Source organism: Apteryx rowi, unplaced genomic scaffold (assembly GCF_003343035.1).
Source record: "Apteryx rowi isolate R43461 unplaced genomic scaffold, aptRow1 scaffold_927, whole genome shotgun sequence".
Taxonomy (NCBI): domain Eukaryota; kingdom Metazoa; phylum Chordata; class Aves; order Apterygiformes; family Apterygidae; genus Apteryx; species Apteryx rowi.
The window spans coordinates 194,058-218,412 of record NW_020451235.1 but is presented as its reverse complement, the minus strand read 5'-3'; the positions used below and the strand labels follow the sequence as shown (position 1 = coordinate 218,412).

Sequence of the window (24,355 nt, the reverse complement as noted above, 5' to 3'; positions counted from 1 at the left end):
CTGTGAGGGTGACAGAGCACTGGAACAGGTTGCCCAGAGAGGTTGTGGAGTCTCCTTCTCTGGACATATTCAAAAGCTGCCTGGGCGCGATCCTGTGCAACGTGCTGTAGGTGACCCTGCTTGAGCAGGGGGGTTGGACTAGATGATCTCCAGAGGTCCCTTCCAACCTCAACCATTCTGTGATTCTGTGATTTATAAGATGATTAATACCTCATGTAAAGGGTTTCCTTACTGTCTTGTATCTATATATTACTCTGTATTTAATTGATCATTTCCTCACTTAATACATAGAATCACAGGGATTTTTTTCCCTTCTGGAGCTTTAATTAGTTTTTATTTCCAGTTGTTTCATGAACTTCTATAGCATCAGCTGTTATTTTGCTATTATAAAGTAACAGAATGGAATGGTGTTGTTTGTGGCCATTATAAAGGCAATGGTAACTAGTACAGTAATCTGTACTCTTTATAGTGATTCATACAGCAATCTGAACTAGTAGTTGGTTCTTTCTCTAATTTTCTTAGAGGTGAGAAAGGCAAATGATAATGGAAAAACCTGTCCCTTTTCCCTTTAAATTTTAATTCTTTTAAAAAACAGCTGCAATTAGCATTATCCCTTTAGAGCAACAAACACCAAATACAGAACTTAGCACAATTCAGTATACTGTTGGATGGCTTCTATTGTTTTTGCACACAAGCAGATGCAAAACGCTTACCCCTCTTCTTACTCTGAGAGATCAGCAAAACAACTCTGCGAGGAAATACTAAGGTGCAATGAATAATTCACTAGTACATCAACTTCATGATAACTAACTCCAAACACTGAGACATTGAGAAGTCGGTAAAATCCAGCAGCACCCAGTTTGGTCTGAAGCCCTCAGGAAGCTCTTTCAAGGGGTGGGGGAGGCAGGGAAGGGGCAGATCACAGGCCCTGGCACCACCCTTACTGACAAGGCCTGACACCATTTTCAAAGTTGATTTCCCCAGGCAAGGTTCTCAAGTGCAGCCGATGGCCTTTCTTGACTGGTTTGCACTCTGAACGGTCTCCACAGGGTGGTGCCAGACTTTTTGTTATGGAGCGAGGAGGCAAGCACATTGCAGAAACTGGGACTGCCACTTGTTCATCTTCTTCCTCAGAAAAATATGCCACAGATAGAAATGAAATAAGATATGCTGAGGAAGGGAGGACTCCTTGCCAAAGTCTATGTTTTCTTCCCAGCTTTTGACTACTTCTTTTATTTTCCCCATCTGAAGAATGATTAGATGCTAACGTGTCCCAAGGCAGTGTTAATTTTTGCAGTCCCTTAAATTTAAGTACTTGGTGTCTACACATCAGCAGTGTACTCCCAAAAACCAAGCTGATAGATCTGTGAGATGAAATAACACCACTTCTTTCTGCAGCTCGTGCTGCACTGCTATTTGTAGTCAGCCAGTATCAACTTATCTTGTTAGGAAAACAGTAAGAGGATAATGCAGACAGTATCAGTGTCACAGTAAACTTGGCCATTCTCCTTCAGAAGCAGTGGGAGGCAAACTCTGCCTCCCAGTAAAACAACAATACATCATAAATAACAAATTCATTATGTGAAATCTGTTTTCATTCTTAACTCAAAGAAAAAAAATACAGGAGATAAGATAAAAGCATCCAGACAAAGTGAAAGAGTAGGCACCTAGATTATCTATGTACAAGATGTAAACTAGAGTGCTTTAAAGCAATTGTAATCAGAGTGTGTGTCTGAAATATTTCAGCATCAATAAAGTGAAGCTGTGACTGTTTCATTGTCAAAGTGTCATGGAGTCTAAGCCTACAATGCCATCTCAGTTGTTCTTCACTGAGACAAAAGGTATCTTTTACAGCAGTATGAATTCTCTCCAAGCCTGTCTCTCTTCATATCTGGAATTTTGTTTGGTTTTGTTTTGTGTTCATGATCCCTTCTATCCACTGACTCCCTCCTCACTCTTGTGTTGCTAAGCTCTACCTCTCCTCATATCAGTATTGCTGAAAATGGCTCTGCAAGTTTTCTCCCTGCTTCCACTTAAAAGAGCTTTCTGTTCCAACACCTGCTTGTCTTTGGTTTTGGAAATGTTCACGGAAGTCATAAAGTCACAAAATCATCCTTGATGCATAAAATTTTTCTGTACGGACTCATATTGTTATCTGTAAATGAAGGACACAGAAACACACAAACATGGTGACACTGAACTCCTACAGGTATGTGCACAAGCTTTTACTGATGTCAGTGAAGGACAATGAACTAGAAACATGTTTTTAAGACCACGATCCATAGAACGGTGAGTTGGTATGTGCTTTGTGACCTTCCACTTTTAGTTGTTTTTAAAGCAATTTTCAATAGGAAAGAAAAATAAACAGTAAATGATTTCTCATAGATATAATTATGAAGCTGGCAAGGAAAAAGTTAGTTTCAGTCAAAATTCCGGTGAGAATGAGAGGAAAGGTTACATCTAAAGAGTCCATTTGAACATCTCTGCTGGGCAGCAGCACATTGCATTGTCTATGAAACAGCACCTATTGCTTGGTGTTTTACAGAGCAAAGTGCATTTACTTGCCAATCTCTCCCATTGAGATAATTATTCTTAAAAATTAATCATCCACTCTTCTCAGAGTCTGCTAGCAAGTCTCGCACTGGTTCTGATAGGTACTGGGGAAACGTTATTAGGTAAGGAGGCTGAACCTGGTCGCCTGATGGCACAAGGCTGCCACTGCTCCATGTCCGCAGGTCCAAGCAGTAGCAAGACTGAGAATGTATTCCCAGCAGGCACACATAAAAACACATGTATATAACACATATATATATAGCTGGCCGCACAGATCAACACAGACAGACACACTCAGCACTCACACAAACACAAACATCACCAACAGCCTCATCCTGTTCCCCTCTCAGGCTGATCTGGAGGAAGGTCCATTAGTAGGACATAAATATACATATGTACAATGTGGATCCCTCCAGCATCTGGGCTTATACCCTTAGTCTGCCCTGTTGCTGTCCCTGGATCCCTGGCCTCCTGAGTCACTGGCACCTGGACATGCGACTGCCCCTGAGGCTGCAGCCCCACTCCAGCTGGTGGTACAGACCCCATCACTACTCACAGTCTCTCTCTCTCTCTCTCTCTCTCTCTCTCTCTCTCTCTCTCTCTCACACACACACACACACACACACACACACTGGATCTGTCCAGCACCTGGTCTTGAACATGCAGTCCATCGAGTCACTGGTCCTAGATCCTTGCTTTTCCAGGTGCCTCGCCCTCAGACACACACACACACGCACACACACACATGCACAAACTCAGGTCTCAGTTGACCTTCAGTCCCCACGGCCTCTCCCTGGCAGCTGTCTGGGACCCCCAGGCTCTCCAGTAGCCAATTCCCTTGGTGTCTTGCTCTCAGAGACACACACACCCCTGACTCCCAGGTCACTTCACCTGTTCACTGGCTGGTCCAGTTTGATGTTCACTAGTGATTGCACTCTGGCTTGCATACCCGCACTCACTCCCATTGCTGCCACCAACAAACACAGGCCCTCTGCCCCCTGCTCTGCCTCCAGTTGCTGGCACGCAGACCTCCACACACACATGCACACAGAACAGAGAGACCCTCTGCCAGGAAAATAGTTAGAAAGGAATTTAATAAGAGACAGGACAGACTGTGGTGATCAGGCACAGGGCAAGGCCAGACAAGCGCACCCATTTGCAGATGACCAGCCATTTTTATCCCCTTCATTTCACACATTTGCTCCTCCTCACACCACCTGGATCCTTCCCTTTCGCTGCCTTTGGTTCCTGCTGTAAATATCCCATAATAAGCCTTGTGCAATCCCCAAAAGTTCCCCCACTGCATCCCACTATGTGTCCTGCACCCGAGGCAGTGAGCCCCCCTGAGTCCAAAAGGTGCTCCAGAGAGCCACTGCCATGACTCATCTTGCTGGGTTTCACACCCGGACCATGGGGCTGGTGCTCTGCTGGGACAGCCCTGGAGGAGCTGGACAGAGTGTCCATTCTCTGAGCAGGTATTTGGGTTCCCCTTCTCTTGCTCTCCTTTGTGCTTGTGGAGATGACCTTTACTGTGTAACCTAACAAATCTAACACCCAGTCCCACTCCATTTAAATCAGTGGAGAAGTCGCTCTCAAATCTCAAAAGAGATTTATCTCATTATTATTATAGTGGTGCTCAGCAGTTACACAGGCACTACCTCCAACAAGCTGAAAACTATGTCATCTTTATTCTTTCTTGAATCTTCCTAGTTTTGTGCTTGTCTGGAACTTTATCGTTCATTTTAATTTGAGAAAAACACAGAGGTACGTTCTTGACTAATAATTATCTATTAAAAGCAAATGGAGGTATTTCCCAAACAGGAGAAATAACAAACAATTGTTGGTTGACTGTTCTGACAAGGCAAGAAGACTAGAATTGCTGATCCTTTGGCTTAAGGCACTACCATACCCAGCCCCAACGGGGTATTAGAAAATAGAGTATACAGACTAGACAGACAAATTAGAGAATGAGACAGAGAGACACAGACAGGCACGTAAAAACATTTTTTAAATGTTTAAAATTTTAAAAATCTTTTTGTGCTGACTGAATGCCCCAAAACATAGTTAACAGAAGTTTTCAATACCAGAACCTGGGCTTAACTCCATTTATCTTTTGGAGTTGCACTTCCTCTTGAAAAGCAGTTACAAGAAATTCCAGAGTATTATTCTCTATTACTGCATTCAGACTTGTTGCTACTCTAAAGGTTGGATTGCACAATTAACTCAAAACATAAAGGCACAAACAAGTGCTATTCCTTGGAGACAAAATGCAAAGGAGAAAACAAAATAAAACAAGACCCAATGTGTGTGCTGAATATGCCCACAGACCAGCCACTAAGGAGAACTTAACACAGAACTGACTTCTAAGGAACTTGAAGAGAAACCATTTGTTATTCTTTGTCAAGTCCTTATAGCACTTTCTCATTTGCTGAGTTACCTTAACATGCACTTAGTAAGCAACACTTTCTAAGCACTGGAGGTTTGTCTATTTCCATGGTATTTGTGATGTTACAGAAGGATGCATTCCTGGATATTTTTAAGGAAGCACCACTATGATTTCCCAGAAGAGGGGAAAAAATGCAACACAATCTTAAAAGGATAATCAATCACTATTTCTCTGATGAATGTCTACTCCTTTCCACTTCCTGCTGCTCCAACATGCATGTCAGACACATTCAGCCCATAACTCTACACCTAAAAATTTCAATTTCTGCTTCTCAGTCCCCACTAAATAAAGCGGGAAAAGAAAGCAAAAAATCAAACAGCTCACAGTTTGTGAGTAGCTGAAGAAATCCGTAACAGGACAAATCCATCTCTGCAGAAGCGCTGATGAAGTCTGAATGGAGTACCTGAAGAATGCATTCCTCAATAAAGAACCACATTATTCTAAAAAAATGGTGTTTCTACCCTTGTGTGAGTCAAATGTAGAGTAGACAAAACATGAGGCATAAAAAATCAAGATATAACCTTAGAACGTGTATTTGATGGGATTCACAGTCTGTCAAAAGCTGATGGGAAAGTGGGTGAAGTGAGATGAATAATTATAACAGTAAGCTATAAGAACATCAGAAAAATGAATAAATGCAATAATCACCTCCATAAAAACTAGAGTTGTTTTGAAGATTGAAATTCTTACTCATCCCCTGTGCCCCTATTGCATTTCCAATTCCACAAATGCAACATAACTGAGTTTGCTAGTCTTCCCTCTTAGCTCCTGTTACTGCCAGTAGATAAACCTTGTGATGGCATGACACTGGGCTCCCCAGTACAAGAGAGATGTGGCACTACTGGAGCAAGTTCAGTGAAGGGCTACAAAGATGATTAGGGGACTGGAGCATCTCTCTTATGAGGAAAGGCTGAGAGAGCTGGGCCTGTTTAGCCTGGAGAAGAGAAGATTGAGAGGGGATCTTATCAATGTATACAAATATCTAAAGGGACGGTGTCAAGAGGATGGAGCCAGACTCTTTTCAGTGGTGCCCAGTGACAGGACGTGAGGCAACGGGCACAAACTGAAACACAGGAAGTTCCATCTGAATATGAGGAAAAACTTCTTCACTGTGAGGGTGACAGAGCACTGGAACAGGTTGCCCAGAGAGGTTGTGGAGTCTCCTTCTCTGGAGATATTCAAAACCCACCTGGACGCGATTCTGTGCAACGTGCTGTAGGTGATCCTGCTTGAGCAGGGGGGTTGGACTAGATGATCTCCAGAGGTCCCTTCCAACCTCAACCATTCTGTGATTCTGTGACAAAGATGTGTTTCAGTCCTTGACAACTCTTTTAAACCCTATAAGGGTTTAAGACATGGATAAAATTGCCTCAGCAGAGAAGTGGATAGAAGAAATGTATTACCTCGTGATGAGAATGGAAACCCTGCCCAGAGGTATTCAGCAATTTGGAAAACACAACCATGACATACCAGACAGCAAGAATATGCCAGCAACTGATGCCATAAACATTTGGCTTGTCCTAACTTATTGACTTAGAGAAAAGAGCCTTCACTGACAGCCTATCACCCATTCATGATACCTCTAGCCACTGCAACCCAAGAAACCTAACCCCCTGTGACGCCCTGACTTAATCATACTGGAGGTACTTAGTATCCACATAATTATCCTATGAATAAATACATTATGTTGGACATGAAGGCAACACTTAATCACTTCTAACTTGTGATTCCTAATCATAAGGCTTTTCTGGAGCTGACACAAACATCTYTGGATCATACCTTTTTCCTCTGCACTCTCATACATTGAAAAGACAGCCGCACCCAGGGGGAATCCCATATATACACAGACATAACAAGACTTCAGAGGCTCAGTGATGTACCCACTAAGCTAATTCACAGTCGTTTAGTTGTTCAAATCAGAACCACAAAATAAGCCAATGAACAAGCATAAGGTGTAAAAGAATATTCACATTCCATTCAAAAGCACAAACGATCATGACTTTTTCATTGCTGTTTTTTTCAAGAAGATTTCAAAAATGACAAATAATCATCACGTGGACAAACCTTTCCGTATCTTGGTCACAAAAGAGGCTGTTTACTATGGAATAACACAGATGAAGCCATCCAAGAATCAGTGTTGCAGAACTAATCTATATTTAGACAGCTAATAACCAGAATGGGAATGATGAAGTCACACTTGTAACAGTTAAGTGATTTGCAAATTTCTTCTCTTTTTGGGGCATTTTTAATAGAGAGCCATGCCTTGAATCTACATATATGAATTGTTTTCTCCAAAGTTATTAATTTCTTTTATTTTTTCAGTTCTCTCTCTCTCTGTACATTCATAGAAAAAAATGACAGATTGTGAATTGTTATCCAATAGGTATATCGATCATTTGATTATTTCCTTTGTTAGATTTTGGAACACCTTTTACTTGAATGACTCTCAATTATCTTGATGAAGAGGACTAAATTAACCTCTCCTACAATCTGTTTGGCTTCATGGTAGTTATTTTGAAGCTAAACATGGCCTGATGTTCAGAGAACTATAATAATCCTAGATGATTACTCCTGAATTTGTATGGCGACATTTGCAGGATGCAGATAATACTCCCGTCTGCATATACAATCCCTTATCATTGATGACAAAGGGAGTTTATTTACTGGCTCAAGTGGCAGCAGGATCAGAAAATTATACTTGAAATGCATGTCAGTAAGGTTCATTCAGGTAGATACACAGAACATGCCTCTGGCTGACTGATTTGCTTAAATACTATCATATTCCAAAGAAGTTCTTACTTTGTTCTCTTTCACCTTCCATATTTTTTGTCTGCAACTAACTGAATAGAAGTTCTTCTGTGGTGGGTTTTGGTGCATCTTATTCAATTACCTTAAAATTTGCTTCTGTTGACACTGAGGTTATACAGAAAGAAAAAGCAAACAGTAACACTCTCTTTGGTATGCAATTTTGCATATCCTTTTCAGAAGACATGTTAGTTTCCTACCAAGAAATACAATGTGGTTGTATATAGTAGGTATTTTACTTAGATCATTTAATAGACTACTGGGTCTATTTAAAAGGAACAATGATTTCAATTTTCCCCATTTTTTCCAGGTCTACAGATCTTTCTAGTTGGTACTAGACTTTTCTCTTGGCAATTAAAAAAATGGGATTTGCTGTTTATCAGTTTTCTGGCCGGACTGGGATTAGAGACAATAACAAAAGCCTAATTCAGAAATCAGTAAGACTAATGGAAAGAGTCAGTCAATAAGTCAATAGATAATAATCTCTTTGAAGTACAAATGGGTTGTTTTTTAATACAAACTGTGAAATGTGGACTATTTTGGAGAAGTACTTTTTGTTCAACAGCCTGTAATTCACATTCATTACCTAAACTTTAAAACAGGATTTATTTGGAGTACTGTCCACCAGTAACAGAAACCTATATTTACATACCCACAAAAGAGAGACAATTGCATCAGAGCACAATACACATAGCAGTTAATCAAAAACACCAAACAGAACCACCCTCAAACCTCTGATGAATCAATGACACATAGAAAATTGTCAACTGGAATATCCTTCAGTCTTCCTGTTCTTAGCATTTTATGTTTGGATACAGTGCAAGTAAAGCAGCTCATATGATAAAAATATGCATGCCAAAAATGATATATTCAGAAAATATGGCATTTCAGTGCATCTTGTAACTTTTTGTTCTTTGAGCATCAAAGTTGAGAACCTTATTTTTTGGGATGTTAAATTTAATGTAAGAAAGAGCTCTCATTTTTCCCTGATTTCTTGCAGGAACAGGGGGAGATGGAAAAGACGCCACTTCTTTAGATATCACTACTTTCTTGTTCTATTAGCAACCAGATCTGTTTGTACAGAAATTCTGGTCATTTGTACAATGTAAAAAACCCCCCAAACTGTCAGAGATTATCACTGTATCTTGTTGAAGTTAGTTAGAAAATTGGATTTGGGGGATTGCTTAGTTTCTTTCTTTCCTTTTTTTTTTTTTTTTTAGGAATAAAAAATACTGCTGGCTACTGATGATAAGCCTTGCCTGAATGGGGCTCCTTTACTAAAGCAAGCAATTGAAAAAAAAAAAAAAGAAAAAGAAAACGACACCTACTTAAAAGCTGGTGTAGCTAATATTTATCTACTTTTGGATAGTATCCAAACAGCAAGTCCTTTTGCCACTCTGAAATGAGCAAAAGACCAATATTTCAGCTATGGGCAACAATGTCTCAGGAAAAACTCTTGTGAATTTATGTAATAAAATTAACATACAACTTCCTGAAGTTTGTACATTTTTAGAATAGCTATATGCCTTTGTTATATGCCCAAAGAGAGCCACTGAACACACACACACACACACACACACACTGATAAGCAAATTTTACCTCAGTTATCTGTATGCACAGGCATATTAGGTATCTGTTGTGCATCTATCTGGTGCATGTAAATGTTTAACATATTTTTTACAGGGCACATGGTAAATATTTAGCAAGTCAGCTTGAAGAGAGGTTGATGGTAAATTCCATCTATTAAAGGACAGGGTGCGCAGTCAGAATCTGTTAGTGATAGATTAATTACAGAATGATCAGTTATCATTCTGGAGCACCAGCAACATCTTTCACTCTGTACAATATTAAACCTTAGGCTTTCTCTGCTTAAAGCTTATGCCAGACAGACAGCATGCAGAACACACTGGGAAGTCTAGAGGGATAAAAGCCCCAAATATCTTTAAAACAACAGATGTTAATATTATTGGTGATTTGCTTCAGGACACTTCAGAGGGATCTGAAAAGATATAGTTCAGTGGTACTGAGCAGCAATATAAAAGTAGAATTAGGTAGCTATAAAGGACAGACATAACAAGAACACAGTGACTTTAGTGAAATAAATTATCATCCACTTCTAGCTCAAACTGCCTTTTGCTGGACTGGCAAACCATTGATATTGATAGGTTTGATATAGCTTATTTTACAGTGTATCAGTTTATGAGTACCATCACTGCTTTCATGAAGGCTGCAGATGGACATAGAGAGAAAATGAACTGAAAAAGTTTAAAATCTAATTTTAGCACACACATAAAAAATATCTAGGTAGACAAAACAATAATTCGAAAAAATGAAGTGAGATAAGAAAGGTATATTTTTATTTTAAAAGAAATGCTTGAAAAGTTTATCTGCAGTAGAAGTCTTTTTAATCATCCTGTTTAAATCAGTCACCTTTCATCTGAATGTATCCTCCTCAAAATGCCAATACTTTGCCATGTTTTATTAAGCTTGCTATTGCTGATTTTTCCAGTTTTGGTTCCAGATGGGAGTAATGCCAGATGGGCTACCTTTACAGTATTTCTACTATGTTTATGGCATTTTGGTCAATAAACTGCCTGATTAATAAATATTTTTTGTGGTATAGACAAATATACAGCAAAACTGGTAATTATTTCGTGAAGACATACCGTTTGGAGTAAACTGCATCTGTAACAGCAGCTACTTGGGCCTCATGCAAAGTACTGATAGTGCTAGGGGACTGATATCAATGCCCTACTGTAGTCTTGGCAAAGCAAGAAGCAGAGAAAAAAAACTTTTCTCTCTCTTTCTCTCTCAAATGTTCACCTGAGCACCATTTGCCTAGAATACGTCTAATAAGCTTATCCTGAAACAGACAGGGTTCTTGGAGAAACTCAAAAATGAAGATTTCCAGAACTGGTATCCTGATTCCTGTGTGATTCCCTCACACTGGCTACTGCTGCAAGCCCAAGCTCCCATGCAAAGGTTCATTCACTTTTCCAATGCCTAGGGAAAGGACTACTTAATCTACAGAAAAAAGTCACCTTAATCCACAGAAGTACAGGCTTCCAGAAAAGATATAGTCACACTGCCACATTTCCTGATGGCTCCATGTCCCCATCACCACCTGCCTTGTGCCAATATTAGATTGTGTGTAACTGCTCAGGGAAGTGTCCTGGACAAAAACATCAGTTTTGGCTGCGCTAGTTTTCAGCTGATCATTATCTGGATCTGACTATGGTAACATAAAGGCTAGCTCTGACACAAAGAGGGAGAAAGTAATAAGCAGCTAGAGGTGACAGGGAGGGCAGGACCATGTTTTTCAGCTTTAGACTGCATTTATCTTGGCTTAACATGATTGTGGAGCTATACCTTAACTGATTTTTTTTTAAAGGATTATGGAAGGTATTGGCTGAAAGGCCTGGAGATAGAAATACTATCTATTCACAAACAATGCAGCGCATACGACAGCACTTCTGACATCCTGGTTAAGATTACATCTCTGTGGGAGAAAATAGCTCTTCCTTCTCTCATTGTAGTCTTTAGTTGTTCTGCTAAATGTGACTACAAAACCATTAATAAATATATCTAGGGGATGCAGAGCACCCTACAAAAGCATTCAAAACAGCATATTATGTAATATTAATGTTGGTGAAAAAATAGTACATGAACATACCACCTGAGACTGCAGGGCTAGATTTTTCTCTGAATTGTATAGGAAAATTTGGAATAATTCTACTGACTGAAAAGAATGTGCTCCAGATTCATATCAGTGTAATCAGGGCTGCACTTCAGCTCTGCATCATAAAATGCAGGAAGGCAGAATTATGGCCATTGCACAAACATAACTGTGCAATTTCCTGAATACGTTTAACTTTGAAATCTTACTGTCACCCAGGCCATCATAGTGTTTTGCAATTCATATATAATACTGCTTCCTAGAAGAAAAAAAAAAGAAAGAAAGAAACAACAACTGAATAGAGTTCAATGATTAGGTTAAGGTGGAGGTTAACTCATCCCTTTACTTACTAGTCTGCCTGGACAAACACTGAAATTCCATTCAGGAAAGAGAGTTTTCTGTAGAGATGGAAAACCTAATTTAGCTGCTTATTTTTAAGCAGCTCCAAATATAGGATGAAAAAGCTATTGGAAGCCAGTCATGCTACTGTAAAGTCAATGGAAGCTTTTATGCTGACAATAATGGAGTGGTAAGATGACATTATTTTTGGTTATCCTGGATATTAACTCCATCCTGGTGGAGGCAGTTACCAGCTTTCCCATTTGTATATATTCAGATCCACTGACTGCCACCACTTCCAACCCCAATAGCATCCACTTGCTATCACAGCTGAATCTCGGTGCGTCAAAATGAAATCAGTATTCTTAATACATATCATAACACCACACTTAAATAATACTCTTCTCTATTTTTTTTTCATCCAAGTGTAATTATTACTTTTTGTTCTCATAAAGCAAAGTATTTATAACAACTGATTTTTTAAGAAAAGGTCAAATTTTCTAAGGCATGGGAAGAAAAAAAGACATCTGGAGAATAAGCAATGCAGATGACCAGTTTCTATTGTCTTTTGCCCCTGTCCTCACTGGAGAATTTCACTATAATCAGTAGCTTCTGAAGATATGTAGGAATCTGCTGGGGATCTGGCCACTGGTTTGTAATGTACTTTCAGAAATTTTTAAGAAAGCACAAAAGGTGCTTGGTGCTCTGTCAGAGGACACTATGTCTGTTAAACAGAAAAAACCATAAAAATAGTACATACTGGTATCTCTGGTCAATAGATCTGTGCATTCTACACTTCCTGGTAACTATGAGAGAAGCAAATGCACTCAAACCATGTGAATCATTCCTTCATATTTGGCAGGGTCTCCCTTGGTCATCACTTCCCACAGTCCTTTAGCACAATAGGAACTCTTGACCTACCCACAATTCTGTAACTCTGCATATATTCTCAGGCCTTCTGTGACCTTGCACAGACTTACTAAGAAAGAAGAACAAATATCTTTTTTTGTCTTAGCTCTCCTTTTCAGGAGATACAACATAAGGTTATGTAAACAAGTAATGTTCAGTAGCGAGAAAAGGAGCTAGGCCCATATCTCCTGCAAAGAAAGAAAAAAAAATGCACTTTAGGAACCTCATTCTTCAAGTGAATTACACTATGCTCAGAGCTTCAAATTTAACATCGAAATCTCACCATGTTTTGGGGTGTTTTTTCTTTTTTTCTTTTTAACTAAAAGTCTGACAAGCACAAGGCAGAGTGAATTTGCAGGCCAGCTAAAATGAACAGATTTAAAAATCAAAACAAGATACTGCAACACACCATGAACAAAATTGAGAAGCTGGGAGCAGACTTTCCAATATCACATACCTTGTATCACCGACTGCTATCTGACAAAACGCTTTGCACTGATGTTCAATCACAGGTCTCTAAAGGTTCTGAATCATTAGGCTCTAATGACTGACTGTAAGGTAGAGTTGCAGGATTCTTTGTGCTTCTCTCTCTGAGAGACATCTTACTGCCAGGGGAAAAAAAAAAGCCCTATCTGATTTAATGCCTCTCTGGCACTAATTTTTTTGCTTTTCAGAAGTGATTTTGTTTTTTTCCTTTTAGGAGGAGATGTTGCTTCAGCTGCATTGATTCTCAGGTTTCATGACAGTATCTGTGCCTATTGCAGCTGAGCTTGCAGTGCAGCAGTAAATAGGTTCTGTAGTTACCATGCCAAGCTGGGCACCTGAAAGAGCTCACCAACTATTGCTAAAAAGACCCCCAGCATTCAGTGATGGGAAAGAGGAACTATGTTTCTTGCAACTGCATTCTTTACTGCTGGGGAAATGGCATCTGTGATCTGCTTCTGCATAGAGCCAGAAGACGCTTTCAGAAGTTGGATTCCTTTAAGTGGGGACTGCTGTACCTGTAGCAGCACTTTATTCCTGCTCTTTAGTCTTTACTTAATGGGATGAGAGTAATGGGGAGTTACGCATATCGAGGAGGGTACTCATCTGTCTTTAAGGGAAAAACCTATTTAGGATTATTTATGCTGAGTTGAGCTAAAGAAATCAAAACCTTGGAAAGGATTATGTTGTCTTGCATGCAGTAGCTTGCATTCCTTAAAAATATCAAGACTGATGGATGATCTGTCCCAGTAAAATATATTAAAAACAGCTGTCAAATTATATCTTAACTACAAACAGGTACACCTTTCACAACTGGGGATGGCATTTATGACTGCAAATATTGAGAATATTTTAACAGAGATGAGCTGCTCTATAAAGCAGTTCTGAAGACACCCAATCTACTCTGGGGACAAAGGGAAGAAGGACCTGGGTCTGCAGGTTAGGGTCCAGCTAAACAGACTTTTAGCTTAATGTAAACTATTTGTCTATTCTATAGAGCTGCAAAGTGTAATGGTGTGATGCTTGCACATTTCCAGTTCTCACCAGTGGAATTCCTAAGGCAATAGCAAAGAAAATCAAAAAAGACCTAATCAAACTATGCAGGAGGTTTGGTTCTTCCATTTCTTTTATATACACCAATAACAAGGATCAAGCTTGCTACTGAAGGTCATTCCTAAACAAAAGATGTCAATTTTGGGCTCATGTTACAATCATATAAGACCACCACTAATAAATTCTACTTTTATTATAACTTCTATTTGGTGGTATCAGAGTACTACACAGTACTGAATTCAGCATTGTAATACTTTTGTCAAAGGCTAAGTATTATCACACTCAACATAGGAAAACTCACGAAGAGAGCTATTAATTTACACTGCGACAGTCAGGAAACCCACAGCAATACTGGAAACAGAAAGCACGGTTTAAACCAACAGATTGCATATAATTTAACTAATGCTTATAACACCTACTTTGGAGAAGATGCTTTGCATTGGGCATAAATTGCTTGGGTAAGGAGGTGCTCCATGTTGGGCAGGGACAGCCCCGAGGGACTGTGATTTTGGGTGAACCATGCTGGGCCAGAAGGACTGCAGCCCATGGATAACTCATGATAGAGCAGAGGAAAATGAGTAAGAAGCAAGTAGTGGCAGAAAGAAACCACTACGCACATGTTCCCAACCTCCTGCATGGCCCATCGCCTCACCAAAGGGATTGGGAGGGACTTAGTGTAACCCACAGCAAAAACAAGAAGAGCCAAGACCAGGATGGGGAGAGAAGAGGTTTTTGACTGAAGCTGAGCCTGGGAAAAGGGGAGGAAGGGTGTTTCTACTCCAGGTGTTTTATTGTTTGTCCTTTTTTTCTCAATACCTGAATTAGTAATCAAAAGGTTGTGTTAATTGCCATAAATTATGTAAAATTCCCTAAATTGAGACCATTTCACCCAAGACATGCTTATAATATGCCTTTGCATGTTTTATAGAGCCTACATTTTATGAATGTCCATTGTTAGAAAAAAGGGATCAAGAGAACAAAGTAGCACAGTATTACTCCCCATAGCTGGGCTGCCATTTGAACAGTAAATTACTGTGCTTCTGCAGCTATATTAAGATATTAACTAAATATTATTATATTAGATATTTATTAGATATTATTATTAGATATTAACTAAAACCAAGATCGGATTTGTAAGTGTTTAAAGCACCGTGTATAAGAGCTCATCTACGTGGGGTGAAGGTGTGATGGAGGTAACACACATCACGCAGCTAGGTAGTTTTTGTCCACTAAAAGGTGCTAAGAAGTGAATTAAGGTGAACTGCTGCTAATAGAGAATAAAATCAGTTGCACAGGGAGCCAGTACAAAACAGAAGCCACATCGTAAATTCACATCTTAGTTTATTTCCTAATAGCCTTCCCATGGAGACAAGCATTACAGGTCTTCTGAGAGATCCTATGGTGCAGACTGTCTTGGCTGCCTGTTAACTGTTGAGAAGGGCAGGTATGTTTTCACACTTTCTCTTTTTTCCCAAATTAACTAACTGGTCGTGTGTTTTTTCCCTTGGGACCACCTGCAGAGTCAGTGAGTGTGTCAGCTTTTTTTTTTTCCTCACACAAAATAGCTCTACAAACTCATGGATCTGTCAATTTAATGCAGCCTTGGGGATGGGGCAAAGATAAGCAGCGTTTTAAACTACAGCCTCTACTTTAATTGATCAAATGCAAGTTAAGTAACTCCCTAGGAGGAGTGGGGGAAAAAAACTGTTTGACTCATTTGATCTTATAACTGCTGCATTGGGTTGCAGAAGGCCAATAAAATCTATTATTAACAAAGAGCCTAAGTCCTGCTAGTAGGCTAATAGTATTCATCCAGTGCCTGCTTCCTCAGTTATTCTCCCTTCTTGAAGAAAAATTGATAAATCAGTTGCCTGCCTGCTTATTAAAGCATATGCCAGTCTGTTTATTTAATCAGCTCTTGGACCATTTTCTAATTAAGGGAGATAACGTGGGGTCATTTCCTTCCATGGTGAACCTGGCAGGGCACAGGTTGTCCTCAACTATTTTATTAACATTCAAGATTATTTGTCAGGTCTGCTTTTGTTTGGCAACTCCCTCCCTCCTCCCTGCCTAGCTGAAGACAAAAATACAGACATTTTTCTGCATCTCTATACTGCTGACACATGCCCAAGTTGAGGATAGGAAGATGGCAGAAGCTTGCTGAGCTGGAACCTCCCCAGTGTAGGTAGAAGAGTTTTCTGGAAGTCCCTGAATCCCAGTTCATAATACCACGTCCTGTGATGATACCAAGAATAATTTTATGAAGGAAGGGAATGCTGGAATGCAAGGGGAGTGCCCATACCAGTTGGAATGCATTCCTAACTTGTGCTGCAACTAGACCTGGGCTAACTCCTGTACCACTCTGGCCCCAATCCTTAGTCTCTCTGCTTAGTGCAGGAATACTGTTTACCACTAACTGTGGTATTAAGTCACCTTTAGGCTCTCTGTATTCCAAGGGAGGCAAGAATATTTTAAATTCTCCTCTCTTCCCATCTCTGACATATGCTCCCCTGTATGTTGTTTGTGACATAACCACAGCATTACTTTGCCACACTTTCAGAAACATCTCATACCAACTGTGCTATACATCTCTTTGCAATGTGCCTTTATGTGGAATAACTTCAAAAAAAAAAAAAAATCCTGCTGGTTCTAGCACTTCAGCAATACGTTGTAGGACACAGTATTTTCCAAACTCTGATCTGTGCAGAAATATAGCCCTGATCTCTTCTAAAACTGGCTAAATGGCAACAGTGAAAGTTTGTTGGTAAACTACTTTCTGAATCGTCCCTTACTTCTATACTTTTATTTTATTTGCATTTGCAAGGAATAGCAAATCTGTTTCCATTTCTGAAATCTTATTTTTAGAAACAAGAAGTTTAGTTTTGATCTATCCCAGACCAAGGGGAAGTGTCTAGTTTTGTTATGCTGTTAATTGTCTGAACCTGTGTCTCACCTAATCTGTCTCACTTAGATCCAGAGTGTGCTCTGGATCTATCACACTCAATACTTTCACAAACAACCTCTTYAAGATTAAAAAAAAAATATTCCAGTGCACCCTTATACACTGTCCCTTTCACATGCATTCAAGTCTCGCATGCATTCAAGTCATTGCTGTGAGTACCACGCTGTTACTAACTAGAGAAAAAAGACAGTGAAAAATTATACGTATCTATAGTAGAGGAAGCAGCAGAAGAAAAGTGAACTTCTATTTTCAAATGTCAGCCTTTCCTGTCCTGTACTTTTCCATACAAAATACATTGTACTCTTCTCTTTCTGTTAAGCTTGCTGAATGACTCAGAGATGCTGAAGCAGATGGGACAGGCTTATGGATAGAGGCAACAATTCCACCCTTTCCAGCAGAAACCCACTGCAGCAAGTGTGGGAAAGGCTCAGTGGAGGGAGGAGGAAAATTTCCTAGAGCTTTTCCCCAGACCTCACACTTACCAAAGGCTCTAGCTCTTTGCGGTCTATGAGGTTGAGCTCTGTCACAAAGTAATAAAAGTGCTTGTAACAGGTATTGACGTGGGCCTCAGCCCCCATAAGGATGATGCGGTCAAAGTGATGAATGTAGACATGAACAAACACCCGAAAAAGCCGGCAGAGTATCTTCTTGCAGATCTGAAGGAAATTCTTTGGAAAGGGAACACCTGTGAAGAGAGAAGGCAGGACTGTCATAACTATACTGTCACCTCTCCCCTGCCCTGCAAGACAATGACCATGGAGTGAAGCACCACTTTGTAATTACAAAGTAGGTTATGAGTTCCTAGGCCTCCTTTCCAATCCAGAAGATCACTGAATGCGCACATTTATCTTACTGTTGGCACCACTAAAAGTAACAAAATACTTAAGCAATTTAATGGTTAAAGACCAAAAGGTACCAGTCCTTTTAGTCCTTGACTAATGTAATGGAGGAACAGCTAGTGCTGCAATGTTCAGAAATGTGATTTTCACTGCAGTGCACACTATCTCATTAAAGTAAATGGCTTTTCATCCTGAGATGGCTGTTCCCCATGCTGTTTCAGACAGAGCCCTTCCTAGAAGTGATAGATTGTCTCCTGCCCACGTTATTCACAGTGGCACTTCCATGATGTCAAATTTAAGAAAGAAGACAGATTCAAGGACAGATCCATTTGCTCATAACTTCCTCCCAATTATATGTACCTCTTTGATTGCTGTTTTAAAAGAAAAGCTCTTGTAGAGCCACAGGTACAGCTATTCCAACACAACTTAGAAGTTAAACCACTTTGTGGCTGGAGACTCCAAAGCAGCAGCAAAAGAAACATATGCAAGCAAACAACACAGTAAACAGTATCCATCAATGTAGCATCAACAGTGCCTTCAAAATCTCACTTCATTAAAGATTGATCTTGCATGGCATTGCATACATTTGTGCACCACTGAGCTTCCACAAAAACCAGAAGGCTTCATCTCCTTCTGTGACTGTGCCCTGGATATGACGACTTCATGGCTGTCCTTGAAACTCTATTGCCACTTTGTTTTGTTGCTTATCCTTCTGATTTTCTGGTAGTATTTCACGTTTTAGGCAGATTTGAGCCTACCATTTCACAGAGATGTCAGCCACTGGTCATGACTTTGCCTCAACTAACCTTGTTCTGCCTCTTTGCTAAAGAATCCCAAAACATGACACGAGTTGGCTCTGTAACAAAACTCAATACTAGATGAATGTTCAGAAGAATGACATTTCACACCATCATAAAAAATCCTGCTTGGCTTCAATGAGAAACTCTAAGGCTCCCTCACACGTCTTTGTTCCAGCAGTACGTCTGCATTACCTTAAAAAGCATTTTACACATGTAGTAGGATCTGTGAAACACAGTGCCAGACTCACAGGGCAGAAGCTGTTTCCATTCCACATACTTGTAAAAGGGAGGAAATACTGACTAACAGTTGATTTGTGATAGCAGAATTAAATAATGGCATTTAAAAAACAAAATGCACCATTTAAAGTATCTGGTGATGTAGGACACTCACCAGCAGCTCAAGGAAGAAACTAAAAACAACCTAACTGGGAGAACTGTCCCATCTGTCTTCCCATTAAGTACAGTATTAACTGTTCCCCTTTCCCACAGAGTCTTGTTCAGCCCACCAAATCTCTCTAGCTGTGATCCAATGACACTCACACAAAATCAGAAAACCAGAGTCTGGTGCAAACCAGTTGTGGAATGCAAGGAAAGTAGCTTTGTGTTACACTTTCAGCATTGCCAACACTCTCAAGTTCATCACCAATCTCAAACTGCTTGGTACTTTCTTAAAGGGCCAGCTGCTTTCTCAGATATAAGGAGGAAGATCTTAACTTTCATTTAATGAAATTCCTAGCCATAATAACTGCAGGAGAAAAAGCGCTTGAAAATGTGACACAACTGTAACTCAGGGGCTCACAAAGCCAAAAAATCCCAAATTGTAGGTAATGTTCCTATGAGTTTCACTGTTAACTGGTGCCATGATCCCCAGAAGCCTGGATCATGCTCTCAACAAGAAAAATATTTATTATTTGCAGGAAGAAGATGGAGATAATAAATTAGCATTCTCACAAGCATTCTGATTTTCAAATCTTAATCTTCTCTTAAGAATTGCTCAATACTCATAAGATACTGGTGAATAAAAGGGCAGATCTGTATACAATTGGGTACAATTTCACTCAGGTGGATATGAGGACATACAATAAGAATTTCCACACTGAAATTAGAGTTTTGATTACAGAATACATAAGTTATCCACTGTAGCTGTAATCAGTTTGGGTCCCATCAGCATAAACATGCCCCTTCATTTGGGCAAGTAATTACCAGCTACAGCCACTCCTGATGTGAATGCCACTGTGTCTATTAACACACAAGTTACCAACATACAAGTGGGGAAGCATAGCAAGTGCTCAGACTTGTCCTGATGTGACACTGGTCAGACCATTAGGAGGTACCCCATTCTGACTGTGCCTATGAGTGGGCCTAAGCAAAAACTACGTTCAGGCCCAGTTAATCCAAATCTTTTGTCAGTGATCTGGAAGAATTCAACATTTCCTCAAAGTAAAATGAAACAACTTTTAAAATTATAGACATAATAGCATATACACAGTACAAAACTCATGAGTACAGAACGCTTGCAGATTCCAGGCTGCAGTAAACCTTGGATTAAAAGTCTGAGTGCATTAAATAAAGGCAAAACACAGCCACCAAGGAAGTCCGGTGCTCTTTCTCTCACACATCTACTGAGCAGTCATGAAGCCTATGGGGAGAGGCAGAACTACTATACAGTCAGTTATTGAAATTCAGTTCACCACCCATTACGTACAAGGTGTGGAAACAGGATAAGGCTGGAGGGCAGAATTCTCTCCTACTGCTTGTTTGCACAGAAGAGTGTTGCTCATTGTAACCCTGAACTGCGTCTATGTTCGTCATCACTGAGTTGAGGACAGAGTGGGGAGGTGGCTACACACCTTATTTTTACTGGTCTGTACTGGGTTCATTGGTGGCAAATTCTTCTGATGTAATTTCAAGCAGTTTTAAAGATGCCTTAAAATTCTGCAGTGCAGCCCTTCTTCCTCCTAATGCACAAATCAGGGACTGGAGATCTGGATCTATCAAACCACAATTTCTCCTTAAAAATTTTTTGTTTTTCACTGTCACATTCATTCTTATAAGTTAGTTGATCTCAGTGCAACAGGTAATAATCTAAGGCCAGAGAAGAGGAGGTTTAGATGCTCAAGCTTTGAACTGAGGCATCTCTAAGCAAAGGAAGCAACAAGAGGTGCAGCTGTCTTGGGAATACATGAATCAAACCTCCATGCAATTAGTCAACCTCCTGGATTATTGCAAATTATTGTTGTTATTTCCCAGGGTAAAATAAATACAGTATGTCAAAAAATATAACAGAAACCCCATTTAGTTGCCTGTTAGCCAGGAGGATCTGGCTGCCTGTTTCAGCCAGCAGAATGTGGCTAAACTCAGGAATGATTACAGCAGCAGCCTGCTTTACATTTTTGTAAAGGCTATCCAAAACCTAAAGTTTAAAAATAAAGTGAATAAATTTGTTAAGCCTTAAAAGAAGAGGGAGGCAAGGAGAGGAATAATCTGATATTGACTTGTTACTACATGCTGGTTCACAGAACTAAGAAATAAATTCTCAAGGGAGCTATATTTTCTGATCCAGATCAGACACATCCCAAAATGGAGAATAATCAGCTCCACCTTTGCTGGGCTGAGTGACTTGTGATTGTTACTGCACTCTGCAAATAAAAGAAGAACTCATACTCCAGTATGAATAAGCTGAATAAATTACACCGATAAAGGGAGATTAATCCTTTACTTTTTTGAAGCCCATGTTCCCACACAATGGTTATGAGTATTAAAAGTGCAAAGGGTGTAGAACACTGTTCTTGCTGTGCATGAAGACTTCTGTCTGAAAGCTTTTTAGATGTGTTGTGCACTCAAATTGAGGACATGTAAATAACTCATGGAAAAAAAAAACTGATGAAAAACAGCCTAAGGCACATAAACTTACAGTATTCCCACTGCTCCTTATGTGTATTTAATTTTCACATGGGCTGTGTAGTTTTGTTTGGCATTGTGGAAATTCCCCAACTTTGCAAAGCAATCGCTATTTCATTTAGTTTGGCTCTTAAATGAACAGTGAAACAGCACTGCTATCACAGATTTACCATGTGGGCATCGAAAAATCCATTTCCATATCAAATGACTCTCTGATTACTCTCTCCTTCTTGCAAAACTGTTTTCAAACTGAGATGGAGTCTTAAATAGCTAAAATGTGTCTCCTTCTACCATAGAAAATAATTGATAACTTGTGCAGTGAATTAGTGATCTGAGTAGAATTCTTCAATGCTAGGGAGCCTGCCGGACAATCTATCAGTGCAGTATGGATGAGGCTCAAAATCTGGTCAACCTCAATGTACAGATGAAGCATAAGGAGGGGACTGCAGTATTAATTTAAACATATACTGCTGCTGCTCTTTGTATTCAAAATTAGACAGGAAAGATGGTAGAAACACTGTTCCCAAGTGCCATCATTTAAAAAATTCTACTGTTACAGTGGGATGAATCCAAGGTGATGCTATCAGAATTTAAAAATTATAGTGAATTTGTTCTAGATTTATGTTCTGAGGTCAGAATTTGGCCTAATGTTTTGTTCCTGCTGCAACTGCTATTGTTATAAGTAAATCAAGCAGAGAATGTAATCATTACCAGTGATTCCTGTGAACTGACAGGGTTAGAATTATGTCCTTGACTTGTTAAAGAGTCTTTTCTCATTCCTTCAGCTCAGCGGGTACTTTCTTTGCCTTCAACCCTTCGAAATCTTATTTGACATGGAGCTCAAATTTGATACTTCCTTTCCTGGAACTTTGTAGTTAAAAAACAGTTGGAAGAGAAAAAAAAAAGTCCAAATATTTATTTACATTTTGGGTTCTTTTTCATAATGAAATAAATTTCCAAGAAGATGACTGTCTAAATATCAGCAGAGTGATACTGTAGTGAAAAGAAATGTAAAAACACCAACACAAATTGCTGAGTTACAGCTATTAAAAGGTAAAGAAATACAAAGATGACAGTAGAATTTTTGAGCTAGCTGCCAGTTGTTGAAAAAAGTATTTCTGGATGAGAAAACTGGCCCTAATTCAGCTGCAGGCTAAGTCCCAATGCTGCTGTGTGACAAGGGAGTGACAGAAGGATCCTTTCTGTTAACCTGGAGTTCAAAAGAGCTCCTGATTATGTCCTAAGTACATGCCAAGTTATGCAAACAATTCTCAAACATTCCAGGCACACAACACAAGCTTCTCTAGTTCAGGATTATATGTGCAATTCAGAAGCAATTCAGTGGGGAATAGATGGGTACAGTGGCAGACACAGCAAATCTGGAAGAGAGCAAAACAGTTGCACAACACGTGACTATAGCCATGCCACTCTGGAATATATGCTGTACTTGACAGTGGTAACAGAAGGCTAAAAGGAGGAGGCTCCCTCCCCTCCTCATGCAGAAAAGCTGCACCTATACCCTAGTAACAGAAGCACCATAAAAACATGAAAGAACAATCACTTTGTTTCATATTGCCTCTCACCTCCCCACACTCCCTAGTCCTTTTTGCTTCTATTTACTTTTTAGAGAAGGCCACTTCTAGCATGAACAGGGATCTGCACAACTTCCAAAACTAAAGTTACCTGATGCATTGGGCAAAATTTTTATTTTAAGGCTTTTTCTTCCACGTTAAGGAAAGCAGAGGAATTTTCCCCTTTTCAAAAACAGCCTTATTCCCACAGCTCCCTACAGGTTATAGACTTCATTCCTTACACTGTCTTAATTTGCTAACAGCTATTCTCCTCCTGTGTCTGACTGACAAATCTAATCTATCCAAACCTAATTGATCCATCATCAGACAGACATATCACACAGTGCTAACAAGGTCAGTGGCTCTGTGAATGAGTTGCCTTATGTCCTTGAATTTTCCACATAAGTGACAACAGTAGACAATGTCAAGGCCCTCCTCTCTTGTCTTTTCATCAGAACTTGAAAGATAGGCAAATCACTCTAGAAAAGCAGTGTTACTACTGCTACCTGTTAACAAAGCTGGTTTAAATCATATCTCAGATTACAGTATCATGGAAAAGTATGCTGAGCAGCTTATGTAGTGATTACAAGTAAGCTAATGGTCTGTTAGTTTAAACCACAGAGATATTTTAATGCCATGATGAAAGAGGTCCTGGTTGAAACAACTGCTCTTTGTCTGATGCAAAAAAATAGTGTGATGAGAGAGAAACTAAGAGATGGTAAGAAGAAAAATAGGTGGGATAAAAGGGGGTGACTAAAGGTCTTGGATGAGTAAAACAGGTAAAAGGTTCATGTGGGCGCCAATGACACCAAGGGCAAACTGGAGACCATCAAGCAGGATTTCAGAGCTCTGGGGATGGTGGTCAAGGGTCTGGGAGCCCASGTCATCTTCTCCTCAATCCTGCCAGTGAGGGGGATGGATGAGAGGAGAAGGACTTTCCAGGTTAACGACTGGCTGCGCCGCTGGTGTTGGCAACAGGGTTTTGGTTTCTACGACCATGGGACCCTGTTTGAAGATC

The 24,355-nt window shown here is 39.8% G+C and overlaps 1 protein-coding gene across 1 annotated transcript in view; it reads right to left on the bottom strand.

Moving 5' to 3' along the window:
* Positions 1–17,678: 17,678 nt before the first annotated feature.
* Positions 17,679–24,355, bottom strand: part of MOB3B (MOB kinase activator 3B) — a 42,202-nt gene continuing 35,525 nt past the window's right edge. Inside the window, exon 2 of the mRNA XM_026091824.1 lies at positions 17,679–17,911. Coding sequence (XP_025947609.1) covers positions 17,679–17,911 — 233 coding nt within the window. The remainder of the gene's footprint in view (positions 17,912–24,355) is intronic.